Source organism: Cimex lectularius, unplaced genomic scaffold, assembly GCF_000648675.2.
Source record: "Cimex lectularius strain Harlan isolate CLEC.00 unplaced genomic scaffold, Clec_2.1 scaffold195, whole genome shotgun sequence".
NCBI classification, from domain to species: domain Eukaryota; kingdom Metazoa; phylum Arthropoda; class Insecta; order Hemiptera; family Cimicidae; genus Cimex; species Cimex lectularius.
The window spans coordinates 449,891-467,000 of NW_019392761.1; the positions used below are offsets into that span (position 1 = coordinate 449,891).

The 17,110-nt window shown below is 36.3% G+C and overlaps 3 protein-coding genes across 5 annotated transcripts in view; 1 reads left to right on the top strand and 2 right to left on the bottom strand.

The window, feature by feature from the left end:
* LOC106663305 overlaps positions 1-3,889 on the top strand; it is a 12,767-nt gene extending 8,878 nt beyond the window's left edge. For both annotated transcript variants that reach the window (XM_014388024.2, XM_014388023.2), the window contains one exon: positions 72-3,889. In XM_014388024.2, the coding sequence (XP_014243510.1) occupies positions 72-3,808 (3,737 nt within the window). In that variant the 3' untranslated portion in view covers positions 3,809-3,889. The remainder of the gene's footprint in view (positions 1-71) is intronic.
* A 715-nt stretch (positions 3,890-4,604) lies between these two features.
* Positions 4,605-7,662, bottom strand: LOC106663382 (translation initiation factor IF-3). Of its 2 annotated transcripts, none has more exons than XM_014388196.2 (3): positions 7,400-7,644; positions 6,753-7,342; positions 4,605-4,944 (listed from the first exon to the last, which is right to left on the bottom strand). In XM_014388196.2, the coding sequence occupies exons 2-3, from the start codon at positions 7,305-7,307 to the stop codon at positions 4,783-4,785; spliced, it is 717 nt and encodes a 238-aa protein (XP_014243682.1). In that variant the 5' UTR covers positions 7,308-7,342; positions 7,400-7,644; the 3' UTR covers positions 4,605-4,782. The 2 variants fall into 2 exon arrangements, with proteins under 2 accessions (XP_014243682.1, XP_014243681.1); XM_014388195.1 differs by having other exon boundaries at positions 4,608-4,944; positions 7,405-7,662.
* A 2,140-nt stretch (positions 7,663-9,802) lies between these two features.
* On the bottom strand, positions 9,803-14,302 carry LOC106663356 (sorting nexin-24-like). Its single transcript, XM_014388160.2, has 5 exons — positions 14,219-14,302; positions 12,442-12,603; positions 12,194-12,381; positions 11,977-12,127; positions 9,803-11,123 (listed from the first exon to the last, which is right to left on the bottom strand). Exons 1-4 carry the CDS (start codon positions 14,294-14,296, stop codon positions 11,998-12,000), a joined length of 558 nt encoding a protein of 185 aa, XP_014243646.1. The 5' UTR covers positions 14,297-14,302; the 3' UTR covers positions 9,803-11,123; positions 11,977-11,997.
* Positions 14,303-17,110: the final 2,808 nt, after the last annotated feature.

A 17,110-nucleotide genomic window follows, 5' to 3' on the forward strand; every position in this document is an offset into this window, starting at 1 on the left:
TCTTTGGGTGTATATGAATTTTTAAAAGATGTTATAATCATGAATTAATAATTAAATTTAACGTATTGCAGGGTGTTTACCGAGGCCAGTGCTATCGGTTCGTCCAGGTGCACAAGGAGACGGGACAGAGGACAATCCGGCCATGTCCCAATTTACACAAACAGAGTATGGCAAAGATTATACAACAAAGAAAAAATATAAACCGATCAATAAGTGGCGTATGGTCAGATCGGCGTATAAATTGAGTGGACGACCGAGTAGACGTCACAGTAGAAATAGTCAGGAATTGAAAGCCCAACCTTCTGTGGCAAGACTTCCGTCAATTCCTTCACTTCCGTCCATCTCCTCTCTGTACGAACCCGCTCCAGAAACAATGGAACCAATCTGTAGTCATAGCTGCGGGATAAAAAAACAACCGGAAATCTCACCACGAGGTGGTAGTCCGCCGAATACGCCGAAGATGAGGAGGAGATCACTAAGAGACGTCGGGCCAAAAGTCGATTGTTGGCGTTCTTTCAGACCTACCACCACCTCCACCGTCGAGAAGAAAGACTCCAAACTCCGACTTCAGTCCATGCTTTCAGTAGTCGACTTACTCCTATCTGCAAGTAAGAAAGAAAACTGGATACTCAGAGCGTCCGGATACCTGCTGGCGTTGAAGAAGGAGATCAAGTTTTGTTTGGACAACAAAATTCTTCCCCGACTGGCATCAACTAACGATTTACCGACTCTTTATGAACCGAGAATCAATTATAAAGAGTTCAACCCAAGGCGAAAGTTTTACGGATACGTACGACGGTTGAGGTTCGATGATTTCTATGACGATGAAATTCCTCACGAACCATGTAAAACTTTACAACACGAAACTCGGTTTTTGCCCATGGTTGATCCGACAACGGATATAATCGAGACTAAACTCAGCGTCAGGCCCAAAGCCACAGAAAAGTGTTTGGACAGCGATAATCTGAAATCGAGGAACAACCCAAATGAAAATCTCTACGACATTTTGAAATCGTACTGCATCGGTAAGTCTGCAATGCAGCACTACATCCCCGGCCCGATAGAACACGACTTTATAGACGATGGCATCGTAACGGACGAAAAACTTCCAGAAGATGAGGAAAAAAGACTGGAAATAAAATTGTCTTCTTTCCTTAAAGAAATGTTTTCCTTTAGCCCTTCAAGTTCGAAAACTGAGAAGAGTGCCGAAGCGCCCAGTTTAGACGTAGCGGATATTCTCAAGCGGCTCCAAATGGAATCGAGCAAGGAGAAAAACAAGTCACACTCCAGCGATCATTATTACAGGCATGAAGAAAATTTCTACAGAAGTAAGACTATAAAACGCGGAAATAAACAACTCTCACCCAGTAAAACACCGTTGATAACATCTGTAAAACTTTCAGAATTGATTTACGACAATAAAACTAATTCTACGACACACCGTCACACGACGGAGGGGACATCTAGTAAAAAAGATTCGGATAAACGTGTCACTTCCACAATAGACTCCCGTCTTAAGAGAGAATTCGAATCTCTTGAGATGAAGCTAAGAGGAAGTCATAACAAACTCTCCTTAAAAGAATCCGCCCACCTTGCAAATATACTTGACCAAATAAAACGCATGAGTTTTCAAAACAGAAAGAGCGCAGCAGAACTTAAACCGCCAAAGAAATCAAACCAACAGCCAAAGCGGCAACCAAAAAATGTGCCGAAGGATTTGAAGTTCTACGACGGAATTATCGCTCAGTCTTCTTTGCCCGATGCTGTATGCTTTTCGCGGATCAAAAAGCTATTGCGAGTTTATAAGGAAAAACAAGTCGATGAGAAGATTCGCTCTTTAATAACAGACTTTTCCGATGACCAAAAGTACGGAGAATTAAAAGAAAACATACAGCGACTGAACGAAGTAATTGGTAATCTGGCCAAAGGGAATAAGGACTGGGCTTCACTGCCTATAGACGCCAGAATTAAAGCAGTGGAGAACCCAACCGAAAAATCTATGATTACTGGACTCGAGGCTCGTGAAACAATAAACGAGCTCATACAGATTATCGACAATATAAAAGATATTTCGAGCAGGGTATATGAAGTAAAGTCTGGTGACGCTCCTAGTGGAACAATGTCATGTAAATCCGGCAAGGCAAAACAAAAAGGCAAAAAATACACTAAAAAGAAGCAAAAAGCGGGAAACTTAAAAAAACATCAAGATTCGCTTACTGTATTGCAAGAGCAAAAAGTGTTTTCATCACGTAAAGGTTTAACGCAGGAAAACCAAAAAGATTTGTCTCAACGCAATAAACCAATGGCAGAGTGTCGGAAAGGACTACCCACGGAATCACACAAGCAGTTACCTAATAAGGGACATTCGTTAAAATCACTCAAGGCCACTTCTTCAAAATCTAGTAAAAAATTGCAACCCAAGTCCTTAAGAAGTTTAGTACCGGATTCCCGAAAGTCTTTACAGTCTGTCCGTAAGACTTCAAAAAGGGAGGTGAGTAAAGTTTCACAAATGTCCCGTAAAGAACAGAAATCGAGTAAAGGTTTGCACCATAAATCTTCCAAAAGATCTGCCCAGGGACGTCGGAAGGCACATAAGAGCGTATCGCATAAAGGTGCGCATCCGAGAAGGAAGAAACAGCGACCTGAACCCGTTCGAGGTTTAAAATCCCAATCAAGAAAGAAGATGAATCGGCGATCTCGTAAAACGTTGAAATCAGGCCGCCAAAAAAAGAAATCAGTAAGGAAAACTACACAATCTAAGAAAGGAGGGCTAGCCCAGCACCAGGAGCCGCACAAAGCAACACAATCCAAATCCAGCAAAACCTTGCAACCAGGAAACAACAGCAAATCACAAGTCGAAACCCGTAAATTGACATCCAATAACAAAACCAAAAGCCCTCCTACCAGAAGGAAGAAAATACCATCGCTTAAAAGACTGCTGAATAACGTAGGCATAAAACAGCAACCTTCCAAAGGGCATGTAAAAGCAATCGCACAAAACGTTAGTAAGATTTCAAGCAGCCAAAGCACATCTCAATCTCCAAACCCTAAACAGATAAATAGGCAGAAATCTATTGTGAAACAGGCAAGCCAGGGGAAAAATAATTCAACGCCTAAAGAACTACCAGGAGATATGTCAAAAACGTTAACTCACAAGCATGATTGTATGGTGTCAAAGAGCGTCCTGGAGGCAATTAAAAAGAATCCTAAATACATAGAGACTGCCGTGGAAAATATACTGAAGAGAAGCCACTCCAAGCAATCTTTAATATCCATGTTACTACAAGTAATCCACGCACGTTTGGAAAGTGAGAATGGAGAGAACCTCGGATGTGGGGATCGTAGTAAAACAAATCGTAATAAATTCGACGATATGTATGAGAACCTCAGCGTCACGGAGTTGAGCTTTAACAGTCCCAATGTGAGTTGTCATAGCTTTAACTATTTGAAAAATTTGTACGATAAATCGACCAACTCTTTTGGTAACCAATTGACGAAATCTTTGGCGAAAACCTACCAACTCAAGACAGGGAACAGATTCGTTGAACAGGGTTTACCCAAACAAAACATAGGAGATGCAGAACTGCCTCGCCAGACAGATGCCTTGGAAAGGAGAAAGAAATGCTTACTACTACCCACCGAAAAAGTCCTTCTCGAGGAACATCCCAAGCCAATCATCAACAAACCAATTAAAAAATTGCCTGTTCGGAACAAAAAAATAGAAAAGTCTGATAAAGCCAAAACTTCAGCTAGCCACAAAACTATGGCTATGAAAGGGAAAAATATCTCTGCTAAACACTTCACTTAAAGGAATCACACCCAGCTTCAAATTGTTACAAGTGACACGTCTAAAATTAAAATTATTAAATTAATTGTTCCACGCAATTAAGTGTTTTTTTCTTTGTTTCATTTATAGACCTTAGACCTTAAGCAAGTTGCGAGTTAAGAAGCTCCCTAACGCCATAAGTGTTTTAATATTGTAGTTTAGTTGTAGTTGAGAACCCTGGTTCTGTTGCGGTTAGCCTCCAGTAATTCCTTTATAAATATGGCCCTTCTACGAATTTCTTTACCTCATACCTGGGGTTTTCTACCAGGTTTTGAAATCATTAAGGATCCATTTTTGGATTCATCCTTTTTTTGTGGCTTGGTGCTAGGACAGAGTAGGTTTCTGGGCCTAGAGAATTCATTCTGGCTTCTTTTTTGGCCAGCATGTCCACCTTCTCATTGCCTCTATGACCTGAATGACCAGGGACCCACATTTGTGCATAACTTTCTTATTACCCATTTACACTTTACTGGTCAGTTGACCAAGTTACTTCTTTCAATTAATTATTCTTTCTATTTAAGGACTTGGTTGAGATTTTTTCTTTCTTTCTTTTTTCTTTCTTACTTTTCAACCAGGTAAAATTTATTGTTCTCACCTTATGAAAATTAACTTGACAAACTGTGCCTAGTGTTTATGTTAAAAAAAGGTGCCAAAAATGGCTGATCAAAATTAATAGTTAAGTAATGATCAAAAGGAATTTATACAAAGTTAAAATCTAATTTATTTAAACAGTCTCATAAAAAGATTTTTATTACTTTCATAATTACATTTCCAAAAAAAAAAAAAAAAAATTATATATATATTTATCAAAAGTACTGCTACAACCAGCAAATAAAACAGTTTTTTGCGTTATTAGCAAATATCAGGTTTTACTTCCTATGTACTTGAGCGCATAAATCACATGGCAAAAAAAATGTGACTAACATAATAATAAAACATCACAAAATTTCCTTGACTCATGAAGTTTGAGTGCTGTTTTCGGTTTCTTTGTTTTCGTTCTCTTTCTTTTCTTTTTTTAGAGGAACTATCTGAAATTTTATATCAACACCGGAGCTTCTTTTCTGAAGAATTCTCGCTTGCTTCCCAATTAAAGTCTCTATCTGTGAATACACTTTTTCCTGAAATGCCAAAATTAAACAAAAAGACATAAATATAAATATGTAATTTTTTTGTAGTGACTATTGTATTTAAATAGAATTCAGCATAAGAAAAATAGCGTGCCAACTGCAACCATGTGTACTAATGGGGGTAGAGGTGTTTTGTATATGCCCAACCTTTAACATACAAATTTTGCCTTACATTATTTAACTATAATGTTATTACAATTAATTAAGGTTTTTAACTGAGATAAAAAAGTCAATGGCACGAGCGGGATTTGAACCCAGGATCTTCGGCTTGATACGCCGCTGTTCTACCACTTGAGCTATCGTGACCTCGATCCACTCGGACAACAACTTCCCATCTCAACCGCACCTTTTGAATTTTCCCTCCTTTTTGCCATTTTTCAAAAAACCTTAATTAATTGTAATATATTAATTGGTCAAGCGGACCACGAAATTAGTGAATATAATTTTATTACAGAATTATACCGAAGGGCTTAAAGTCCAACAACCCCGTTGGGTGTCATTAACAAGGGATCAAAACATTTTACAATACATTTTTCATACTATGATCAATTAAAATCCCATGGGTTGTGCCAGGATTCTAAGCTGGAACCACTAGCACGACAAATATGAGTCGGACACCCCAACCACTCAGCAACCCTGGGGTGTAAAGGTTGTAAAGCAAAGTAATTCCTTTCTTAAAGGAGGGCTTAATGTCCAACTACCCATTTGGGTCCCGCATCCCGCAACAAGGGATCAAACCACTTTACAGTACATTTTCATACTATGATCAATTAAAAAACTATGGACTTCACTGGGATTCAAACCCAGGACAGTTGCGTGGCAAATAAGTCGGATGCCTTAAACCACTTGCCTATCGCATTTTTTTTTTTTTTGACAGGGGCATCTGACAGCTTGGTCCTTTCTGCCCCGAAGCACTAGCAAAATATTGCTACACACTCGATACACACACACAACGCAGTCTTCTATTATAGTGAGGATAGACATATCAAAATGATCAGAAACGACCAAATTACTGGCTCCTCATGGTGTAGACAACGTAAAAGTATACAGGCTGAGTTGAATTACTGCCCATTCCTGTATTTTATTATATTAGAGCATTTTTGAGGAAAAAACTATACTATTCTTTTGATTTTTGTTTAGTTTCTCATGAGCCAAAACGTTTTGATAATTCAAAATGAGAGTCAATTAATTGATCATGGTACATAAAAAAATTTATTAAATAAATTGTAACAATATCCTCAAATAACATCAACTATAGGAATGGTATGCTCACAGTGCCTAGGTAGAAGTAGGGGTAGTGTGATGAAATGTTCTTAGTACATTACTGGTGGAAGGAAGAACACGATATCATGCCTGCAGTACCAGACTAGAGATAGGGGTGAGCGTGATGGCACACTGTCGGAACAGTACCTCACTAGCAGTAGGGGTGAGCATGATAGCACGCTGTCAGTACATCACTGGAAGAAGCAATAGCACGATATCATGCTCGCAGTACCTGAGTAGAGGTAGGTGTGTGCATGATGGCACACTTTCAGTGCGTCACTGGAGAAAGGATGAGCATGTTATCATGCTCGCAGTATCTCACTAGAGGTAGGAGTGAGCATGATGGCACACTTTCATTTCCTCACTGGAGGAAGTAAGAGAGTGATATCATGCTCATTGTCCTGAAATTATTAAATAAAATAATGACAGGGAAAAACTCTACTGTTATTAGAAGAGTCATTTGGAAAAGTATAATAAATTGCCTAAAATAACGAATGACTTAAATTAGTTTTTTATTTTCATATTGAACACCTTACCGTTTGCTGGTCATTAGGTTCCAGACCTGAAACAGTGGCTCGTACTTGGTGATATTTTTCAATCCACTTGATAATCTGTTTAACTTTAAAATCTAAATCGTGATTTGAAATTTTGTTCGAAAATGTAATTATTTTCTCGCTTTTGAACCCAGTGGGTTGGTCTTTTGTGCTTTTTTTGTGTTTGATTTCATCTTGTAAGTACTGGGCACTGGTTAAGAGTTTGTATACGGCACATTTTTTCTTTACATCGAAATCTGTTATTTTCATTAACTTCAGACCTCTTCTGTTCGAAAGCTTAGTGGCTTCTTCCAAAGTGATATACGATACATTGTCATCTGTGCCGATCAACGATATGTAAACGGGCTTTTTCTTTTTCGATGATTCTTTAAGCTGTTCACCCTCTAGCGGTTTGTTGTGAACACGGTTCAAAATCATCGGACTGTATCTTAAGCACTTTTGAAACGGTGCATTCGACGGAATACAAGAGTTGAGCAACGTACTCAGGTTCAACTTGGAAAGTAGCAAAGACATAGCGGAAGACTGGTTGGTACACATTCAAGACACCGGCAGGCTTTTGTCACCCCTCGAATCTACAATATAAAATTAAAGGGTTACTGAGTTGGAGTATTTATTACGTTTAGTCTTACCCTACCGAGGTACACTCAAAGAATGCTTTAAATCTTAATTTTAAAACTGGATTTTTTTTTTAAATTCTTCAACGAATTGAGATTTTCTCTTTTTGTCATCTACCACAGATGACATTCAGACAATAACGTTTACTAAAATCTTAAATATCGGAATAAAAATGTGCCAGAAGTTTCAGGTCGAAAATTCAAAATATAAACAAAATCAAAACTCTTCCCAGTGCGTAGTTACGACGAAGGTATCAATTACCACACGCGGTTATGGACCAATTTAACAATATCTAATTTATTTTAACGTTAGGTCAACTTATCCTCAAACCTCTGTCTAAATGGTAAATTAAACTATAATTTTTTTAAATTCTCAACTTTAAAAATAATTCTAATTGAATATCACTTGAACGATTTTAGAGTTTGCCTAATCTTAAGCCTTAATACAGTGCTGTCTCAGTAATCTGAACTAATTGCTTCAGGGGGGGGGTATTCGGATTACAGAGGGTGTTAAGTATATACATAAAAAAAAAAAAAAAAAAAAAAAAAAAAATCCAACCACTTTATTATTTCGGTTTCACTTTGATCTTTTGTATGACTCTCTGTAACTCACACACTCTCTCTGTGAGATGACTGAAAAAGTTGTGGCACTAAAAAGTAACACCAACTTGAAAAACCACTGCTCTTACATCAAATTTGTCATACTGCCAAAACAATCACTATTAAAACATTACCACAGAATTCAGTCAATTACACACCCAACACCGATAGAAGCAAGATAGATATGTTATATACTGTATGTTAAAACTTCCATTAACACCTGCTAAAAAAAATTAGAAACTATTAAAACCTTAGCAAAAAACAATGGGTATCTAAAAATATTTATTGATAGGTTGCTAGTTAAAAGAATAAAAAAATTAACTTTAAAAGAATCAACAATAGGACTCAGCCACCCCACCATAAATGAATCATTAGGTTTCCGTTGTTGNTATTATTCTAATTTTTTATCTTTTATCTTTAATCACTAATTTATAATTAATTTCTTACAGTATTTACCATTATAATATTTACTTGTGTTATAATTCCCGCTTTTCGCATGTGCGAAATTGAGCGGCATTAAAAACCAGCTTCTCATTGGAATGTCGCGTTGGAGGGGGTGTCAGCGGGTTCACTTTTGAAATTTATGTCGAGAACTCCTTCAAACTGATGATGAGCTAAAAGCTTGAAATCCGGATAGTTGGAAAACAACTTATTGTGAGTAGGAACTATCTTTTTTTACAAAGGGATTGAACACCGCATTCACTCCATCAATCACCATTTTTTGATAGATAGATAGCCTGGTAGGTTGTAGTGGTGTAATATATATAAGGAAAATATGGAAATGCACAAGATTCTGACCTGCAGATTGGCTGAATGGTGCACATACAATCAACCTGAGCTTTTTACTATTCACATTGGATGATGGCACTTGCGGCTGTTCTGGCTTTGCTTGGCTGGCTGACATTGCCCAATAGAAAATTTTTATTTAACACCAAGTGTTCCTACTAGCAACCTGCAACAATAAAAATGCTACTCCAACAGCACATGAAATAAGGGAGGTCAACTGTCTAGAAAATCTGGGTTGAACAGTGTCATTCACATTGTAAAGGCTCTAAGGTAAGAGAGGTAGATCGACAAACAAAAAACGCGGTAGGAAATGGAAATCTCGACATGAGCTTTAAGACGGTTCTGCAGTCACATGTCTATAAAATGTGCAAATTAAAAACTATCCAATTGTGGGAAGCCTATTGGGAAAACTGAAAAAAGGAATACACACAATGGCATTTTTTTCCAAGTATCAAATCAAGGTTAGACTCCAATTGCACTCCAACTTGTATAGGTGTTCAGTGGACATGGGAAGCACTAAGTATACCTGGATCGCTTCCAAATAGTAAACAACCCTTCTTGCCCCTTTGGCGCAGCTGTACAAGATTGGGACCGCCTGGTGTACCAATATCCTGTTTTCGTCCACGTCAGAAGCATCTCTCTCCTTCTCACTGACTGTCTCACCTGCTCACTTTCTCAGAGAGAACTGCTGAATTTAGAATGTTTTAGGACTAAAATGATAATAGGAGTGCTTACTCCAGAGGCGTATAGGCTCAGAGCAGCAGAAACAAGCAGGTGAGATTGTCAGGAAGAAGAAGAAATAACAGAACAAGTCCTCCGCTGTAGTTGTGGTTACTGAACACTTTCAAGGAGATGGAAATGTTTGGTATAGGGACTGCATCAAGGCCCTGTCAGACAATAAATTAGCCTTATTTTAGTACCAGGGTACACAGGGCAGAAGACTGATGAGAAGATCAATTGGACAAGTCAGTTTATATTGTTAAATTAAGGAAATTTTTTGAGATAATTTCAGGAGAAAAAAATCCAACTATCTAGCTACTATTCTTTATATATTTTTGATTTTATTGTACATTTTTCATGCATATTAATTTCTGTATAAACAAATGGATTGTGTATTTTCTCTTATCACTGAAGATCACCAACTACATGCACTACGATTGATTGTTACCACCGGTAAATTCAGTTTTTAATTTATTTCTTCAAAACATTCACCAATTTTAAATAAAATGAGTCTATTTGGACCCCAATTACAATCACTTTTAAAAATGCTTTCAATTTCAAATGGTATTCAGTTATAAAAATGGTGAATCTCGTTTTAATATCACAATTTGTCATGACATATACAATCAATAAAATATAGCATTCTACACAAACTACAACTATGTAAAAAATAATTCACAATGAAATAGTGTTGTCTAAGACATTAACAGCCTGAAAATAATAACATTTGTAAATGAGCAACAGTTCTCTCTCCTCCTACAAAAGAGTAATAAAAAATTTGATCTCACATCTTCATTGTAAATATTAAAGAAAAACAAAATATATAAATGGGTGAGAAAAAAAAGTTTAATTTACCACTCTGCATTCCAATGTTAATTATATCAAAAATATTCAAGGTGTCATTCTTTGTTGTAGTAAAAACCATTCTGCAAACATGCCTTCGACTTATACTTTATTTGCTTGAAAATATAATGATGGTATAAGGATACTAAGAAACAGCGGTTTGATATTAAAAGTTTTGCAGCTTTCTAACTTATTGTATATTCCCAGTTACTGACTTTTGAGCTTTTACTGTACTCAACCTCAACCTAGTTCTTTGGAGTATCATCTTTTTTTTTTGCGGTAAGGTATTATATTAAAAAACACAACTGGAGCAGAGGATGTTTTTTTTAATCAATGTCAAAAATTGAGCAGCTTTACATGGCCATTTAAACATCGAGTAAGCATATATCAGCAGACCTGAGTTCATCCCAACGTACTTTCAAATGTTTGTTTTTTTTTCCCCAAAAAGCGCTTGAACTTTTAGCTAACTTAATTGCAAAACCCCTTTTTTTAAAATTATGATCATTTTGTTGAAAATATAAGATAAATTTAATTTTTAATTTTAACTCATGACATCCTTAATATTTGTATTATTTTTCTTCTCACTCATGTACTAATATTTTCAACGACTATTATTTACGATATGTCTATGAGACTTCACTTATAGAGATCAACAGCATTACAAAATATTTTCTAAAAATTTAATTAATTTAAAATATACAGTTTTGTTCAAGTTTAATAAAATTAATGTAGATATCCATATTGTTTTGGCACATCATTTCACATTATGTGGATTTCATTTATCAGCCTCCTGTGAATAATACAAACTATTAGAAAATCATTTGTAACATTAAGATATTTAGATAAATTACAAACAAAATAACAACCAAAAACGCATTTGATATGTTAGTATTTCACATGCTTCTTTATGTAACAAGTTATACTACTGATTCAGTGAGAGACAGGAGCTCATTTTGATAACTTTCAAATCTTGTAACTACTCCTGATTCAGTGAGTGACAGTTCATTGTGCTTACTTCCAAATTCTGTAAATACTCCTGGTTGAGTGAGTGACTGGAGCTCACTTCCTAATCCTATAACTACACTTGACTCAGTGAATGAGGAGCTTATTTTGCTTACTTCCAAATCCTGTAACTCCTGATTCAGTGAGTGACAGGAGCTCAAATCCTGTAACAACTCCCGATTCAGTGAGTGACAGGAGCTCACTTTGCTTACTTCCAAATCCTGTAACTACTCCTGATTAATTAGGTGAAAAAAGCTCTGTTTGCCAACTTCCAAATCCTGTAACAACTCCTGACTCAGTGAGTGACAGGAGCTCACTTTGCTTACTTCCAAATCCTGTTACTACTCCTGATTCATTAGGTGAAAAAGGCTCTTTTTCCTAACTTCCAAATCCTGTAACTACTCTTGATTAATTAGGTGAAAAAAGCTCTCTTTGTCAACTTCCAAATCCTGTAACAACTCCTGATTCAGTGACTGACAGGAGCCCACTTGGCTTACTTTCTCATCCTGTACTCCACAAAAATTATTTTAGAGATTGTTGATTCATTTTTTAAATTTAAATACACACTAGTGTTGTGTATTTAAATGTACTTACACAAACAGTGGGTTGGTATTTTTAATCTATGAGGTAATCACACATACCAGTGACAAATAATAGTAGGGTCAAGAAACTTGATTTGCCGAGCCATAAAGAGCATCCAGTACTCCGTCTTTGATTATGTTAGGCAAGCCAGTTCGTTTTGTAAACATTGAGTTTTCAAGTTTAAATATAGGTTGATGATGATGATTGTCACTGTAAATAGTTAATGATTAATTAATCACTGGTATATTGTATACATTTTAAGATGGTGTAAAATACCTGTTGACAGAATGGTTCGAGGATAATGACAAGCCCAAAAAGTTAGTTACAAAATTTCTGCTTGGCACAAAATGAAACATTGTCTGTAAATAGGTTTCAAGCTCTTTTCTCCTTTGTTCGAGTACTCTCACTTGAGAGCATCTTATTCTTTTCGGTGGAAATGGAGGAGTTGAAAATTGTTTTCTGAGCTTTAAATAGTAAAAGATTAAAAATCAATCATTCTGAAAGTAGTTCAAAATTCAACTTACTTCTCTGTGCAAGGAATGAAAAGCACTGTATCTTTTTTCGACAGTACCAAAGAGACCAAGTTCTCTAGCGCATACTTGGATTAAATAGACGTAATATGGTTTGGTATCCTGCACCAATCTGTAGCTTGGAATGTAAATATCGTTCATCATAATTCTGGTACCCTAGAAATTATATACATATATTAACAATAATCTATTTATAACATTATTTTGAATTAATTAATTTATTTGAAAAACAAATTGGACAGTGGAACAGTTTAACATTTATTAATTTAACAATTACTACATGACAATACTATTGCTAAAGATTTCTGCCTGTTGATCCCAAAATTCAGACTTGATAATAAATTTCAAATATAAATACCCAATTGAGCAGTGAGAAAAAGGAATCCCATCTGGTATATAGATGGTCCAAAAAGAGAGTATGGGTCAGGAGCTGGTATCTATGTTAAAAACCAAGGACAAGAATTTATGAAGGCTTGGGCAATAACCACTTTCTTTCAGGTTGAGACTAGCCATTGAACAAAGGAAATCAAAATGCTGGTTATTACTAACAAAACAATAGTCATCTGCTAAGACAGCCTGGTGGCACTACCTCATAGATAGTAAAGTTCAGAGCTATTAGACAACAGAATTACCCTTATTTGGGTAACAGGGCCAAGGGGTAACAAGTTGAATGATCAAATGGACAGGGCAAGTTTACTGAAGACATCAGCCCTGAACCATTTTCCCTCTTGCAATATAATGGATTGTCAAAAACCAAAAACTTAGATCAAACAGACAATGTGTTAAGAATAATCTGTTCGATGTGAAAGTATTCCAGGACAGAGGCACAAGAAAAACTTCATTAAAGGAACAACATAGAATTTAACGGTAGATCTAGTAAACCTAGGACATGTTGAACTACAATGATAGTAGGATTGCTGGCTGGACACTGCAGTCTCTGGCGGCATATACACTACAAAAACCTTGCACAGATATGTCAGAAAGATGTCCTCTATTGGTGAGAAGGCTTATATAGACGTGAAGAGAAGTTTTTCCGCATCATCACCCCAAGCGCCTACCAGATTGCAGAATGTTCTACTGTACTCGCTGCAGTGCCGCGGGTGTGTCCACGAGATTGATGCACCCTGTTATGCATGGCGCTTGGCACACCCTCATCAGTTCTAGACTCGTCCGTAAAGACAAGGTTGAAACTGGTGAATTCCAATCAAAGTTCTAAGACCGCAGCTCAGTAAAGGTGTGTCAGTGTACACAACTTGACTAATACTGTGAGACTATTCTGGACTAGAACGACCAGAAGTACCCAGGGCAGTGTCAGTCTGCTTTACCGAGTTCCATCCCCAGAGTCAAACCTGCCCTCCCAATGGCTTCACCAAAGCGAACTCCTAGGGTCACATAGTCCAAAGTCGCTCATATACCTGGCTATACTTTTTCTTCAGTATCGTGCCTGGCTTGGCCAAGAAACCCGCTGCATAGCTGAGACTAAGCTGCTATCTACAGAATTAAGTGTGGCAACACTCCCGCACTCAGTAGAGGCTGTCAAAGGTGCAATAAATTATTATTTCTGTTTGATAAGGTTTTCTCATTAGGCGACGTGAGGTGTCACTGGACTTCCTGCACTATAGAATTGTTTCCCTATTTTCAAACAGTTCCAAACAAAGATGACTCCTTGAGATATTGGGACCTGGTCAATGTCACATTCAAACCACTTACTTACTTTCAAACTACGTTTTTACACTTGTAATTTTAATTATATAACAATTAAGAAACGAACCACTTTTGATGCTGGGAAAAAAAGCGATAATAATAAATTTGATAATTTTCTAAAACGTTGGGAATTGAATAGTACCATCGTACGTCGAGAGCTCCGTCATTTGTGTTTTGAATTGGTACCGTCCAAAGCAGACAATTTCGTCAGAAAATGAAGATTGAAGATTAAACAATAAAGTCCAGGTTAAGAATACAAACAAACCGGAAGTCAATAGTCAATATTGACTATGAAAGTATGAACTAGGAAGAGGAACAGAAGGTACAGTCCGTTTTCATCTACCCCACCATTTAGTATCTACGCATCCTTCTACTGTCATCGCAGTCCTTGTCATTTCCCTCCTTTTTTCTATTTTCTTATAGTTTTCAAAAGTATTAATGTTAAGTTTCATAACACTTAATCAATCATAACACTTAATATCAACTAGGAACATATTTTATTAAAAAATACACTGGCAGGCCGAAAATTTCCATCTACTTGTAATCCAACTTGATTTGTATATATTTTTATATATTAATCAAAGTTTCACATTTTTTTAACGTTTAATAATTGAATCGTTGTCTAAAAAAGTTAGAAAAAAGTAAATTGTTAAGGACAATGAAAAAAAAAGATGGACATATAAAATTGTTTTAATTTTGTTTTAGCTTTTTAATTTACATTTCAATATCCTCTTGCCTTAATTGCATCTCAAAGACATCTCGGCATACTTTCTACCAGTCTGGAAATGTCTCTTTGCTGGAGGTTAGCCCATTCTTCACGAAGAGTCCTTTCAAGATTGTGGAGTGAATCAGGAAGTGATGAACGTGCTTTTATTTGTCTTTTGAGGTTATCCCGTAAATGTTTGATGCAGTTCAAGTCGGGAGAATGGGCTGGCTAAGACCCTGACGTTATGCTGTTGAAGGTACGTTTGTACTATGCGACCGACATGTGGGCATGACATTATCATGCATTAGAATAGGATTGTTGCTGATTTCATCGAGATTAGGCAATGCATGATGTTCCAAAATTTCATGCACATAGCGAGTGGCCGTCCATGAACAACAACCAACTCTGTGTGACTCTCCATTTAAATTCCCGTCCACATCATCACTGAGCTACGTTGAAAAGGTTGGCTCTGGGAAAAATTACAAGCTTCATAACTTTCATTTTGCATTCTTCACACTCTTTCATGCCGATCTGGAGATCGTAGAGCAAATCTACACTCATCAGTAAAAAGTACAGCAGATCAATCGTCCTAAGACCAATGACTGTGTTCTCGAGCAAATGCGAGCCATGCAGTTCTGTATATTCTGGTCCTCTTACAGGGCGAAAAGCGGTCCATACAGATTTAATTTTCTTCGAGCACTGCATTCAGAGATTTGGACACCTCGAACTTCCTGGAGCTGATGAATCGTTTGAACAACAGTAAGGTGTCGGTTTCGCAAAATGCTCAAAGTCAAAAAACGGTCATCCTGTGTTTCGGTTACCCTAGGAGGTTCAGTACAAGGCCTTCTATGGTAGGACCCAGTTTCTCTAAAAGGTCTAACGGCATCTCGCAGTGTTTCGTAGATATCACCGATGGCAATAGCCGCATACCTGATGGAACATCCATCATCAATAAGTGCCACACCACGTGCAACATTCTCAGCACTAAGTGGCATTTTTATGTTTAAAAATTGAAATTAAGAAAACAAAGATGAAAACTAAACAGTTTATTGTTTCAGAATTCAAATGAGACTGAATAAACATTTCCAATCCTGTAAAAATTATACATTGACAAATCCTTTATCCTTGTTTTGGATTAAGGATTAAGTGTGTTTAGCTCTAATTGATGTATATATATGTTGTGTATATATATATCAGAATGAAAACATTGAGGTAAATATTTGTAAACTGTTTAAAGGCTAGGTTAATGAATGAATATGAGTATATATAAAATTTGTGTGCTATATCACCTTGTCTCTTGGTAAATTTAATTACATTCGTATCAGCATCTTCTCATTTCAAACAATATGGGTGATTTCTTTGAAAGAAAATTAGTACTGGTTGATATACACTTAGGCAAACTTTGCCCTATATCAGCTATCAGTCATAATATTGTAAAACAACTACAGTATTAATTAATACGAATTTTTTAATTATCAAAAAAATAAATATTCAGAAACAATAAACTATAAACGTTTATTGATGGATCTCTAAATCATTACAATTAATTTCAGATAATCGTAGAATAGACATTATCACTAAACACTGGTGTTCATTTGCAAAAAATTCTCTGCCCACAGATTTTTTTTTTTTTTTAAATCTGAAACACTTTTTAAACTATCTTAGTAAATTGTTGCCCCTCCCTTATTTCTAATTACTTCTCTCAATCAGTTTGATATCGAATGGGCTAATTTTCTTATCACTTCAGTACAGATTTGGGTTTTGATTCATGGAGGAAATGGGTTGTTCTATTGTATATAGTAATAATAGTTGTGTATACCTAATTTGTGTTGAGAGTGAATGTATTTATTAGCATGGATGTGTAATGTGAGAGGGTCGTTGGTGGAATATCGATTACCCTATTGACCCTCAATTAGGTTAGTTGTACAGTATATAAAATCTAAAAGTTCTATATTTTGTACAACATTGTGTCAATTCATATTAATATCGTATTTGTATAATTGACCCAGACCCTCTAGATGATCAAGATAAAGTCTTTCTAATCTACATCACAGACTGCATCTGATGATCTTTAAATAATCTATGTTCGTAATTTGTTGCTCCTCCTTTATTTCTAATTAGTTCTCTCAATCAGTTTGGCATAGAATGAGCTAATTTTTTGGTCACTTCAGTACAGATTTGGTGTCACTTATGTATGACACATTTTTTCAGATCTGTCATGTTTTTTATTATGCCTTTTTTTTCGCAATCGCC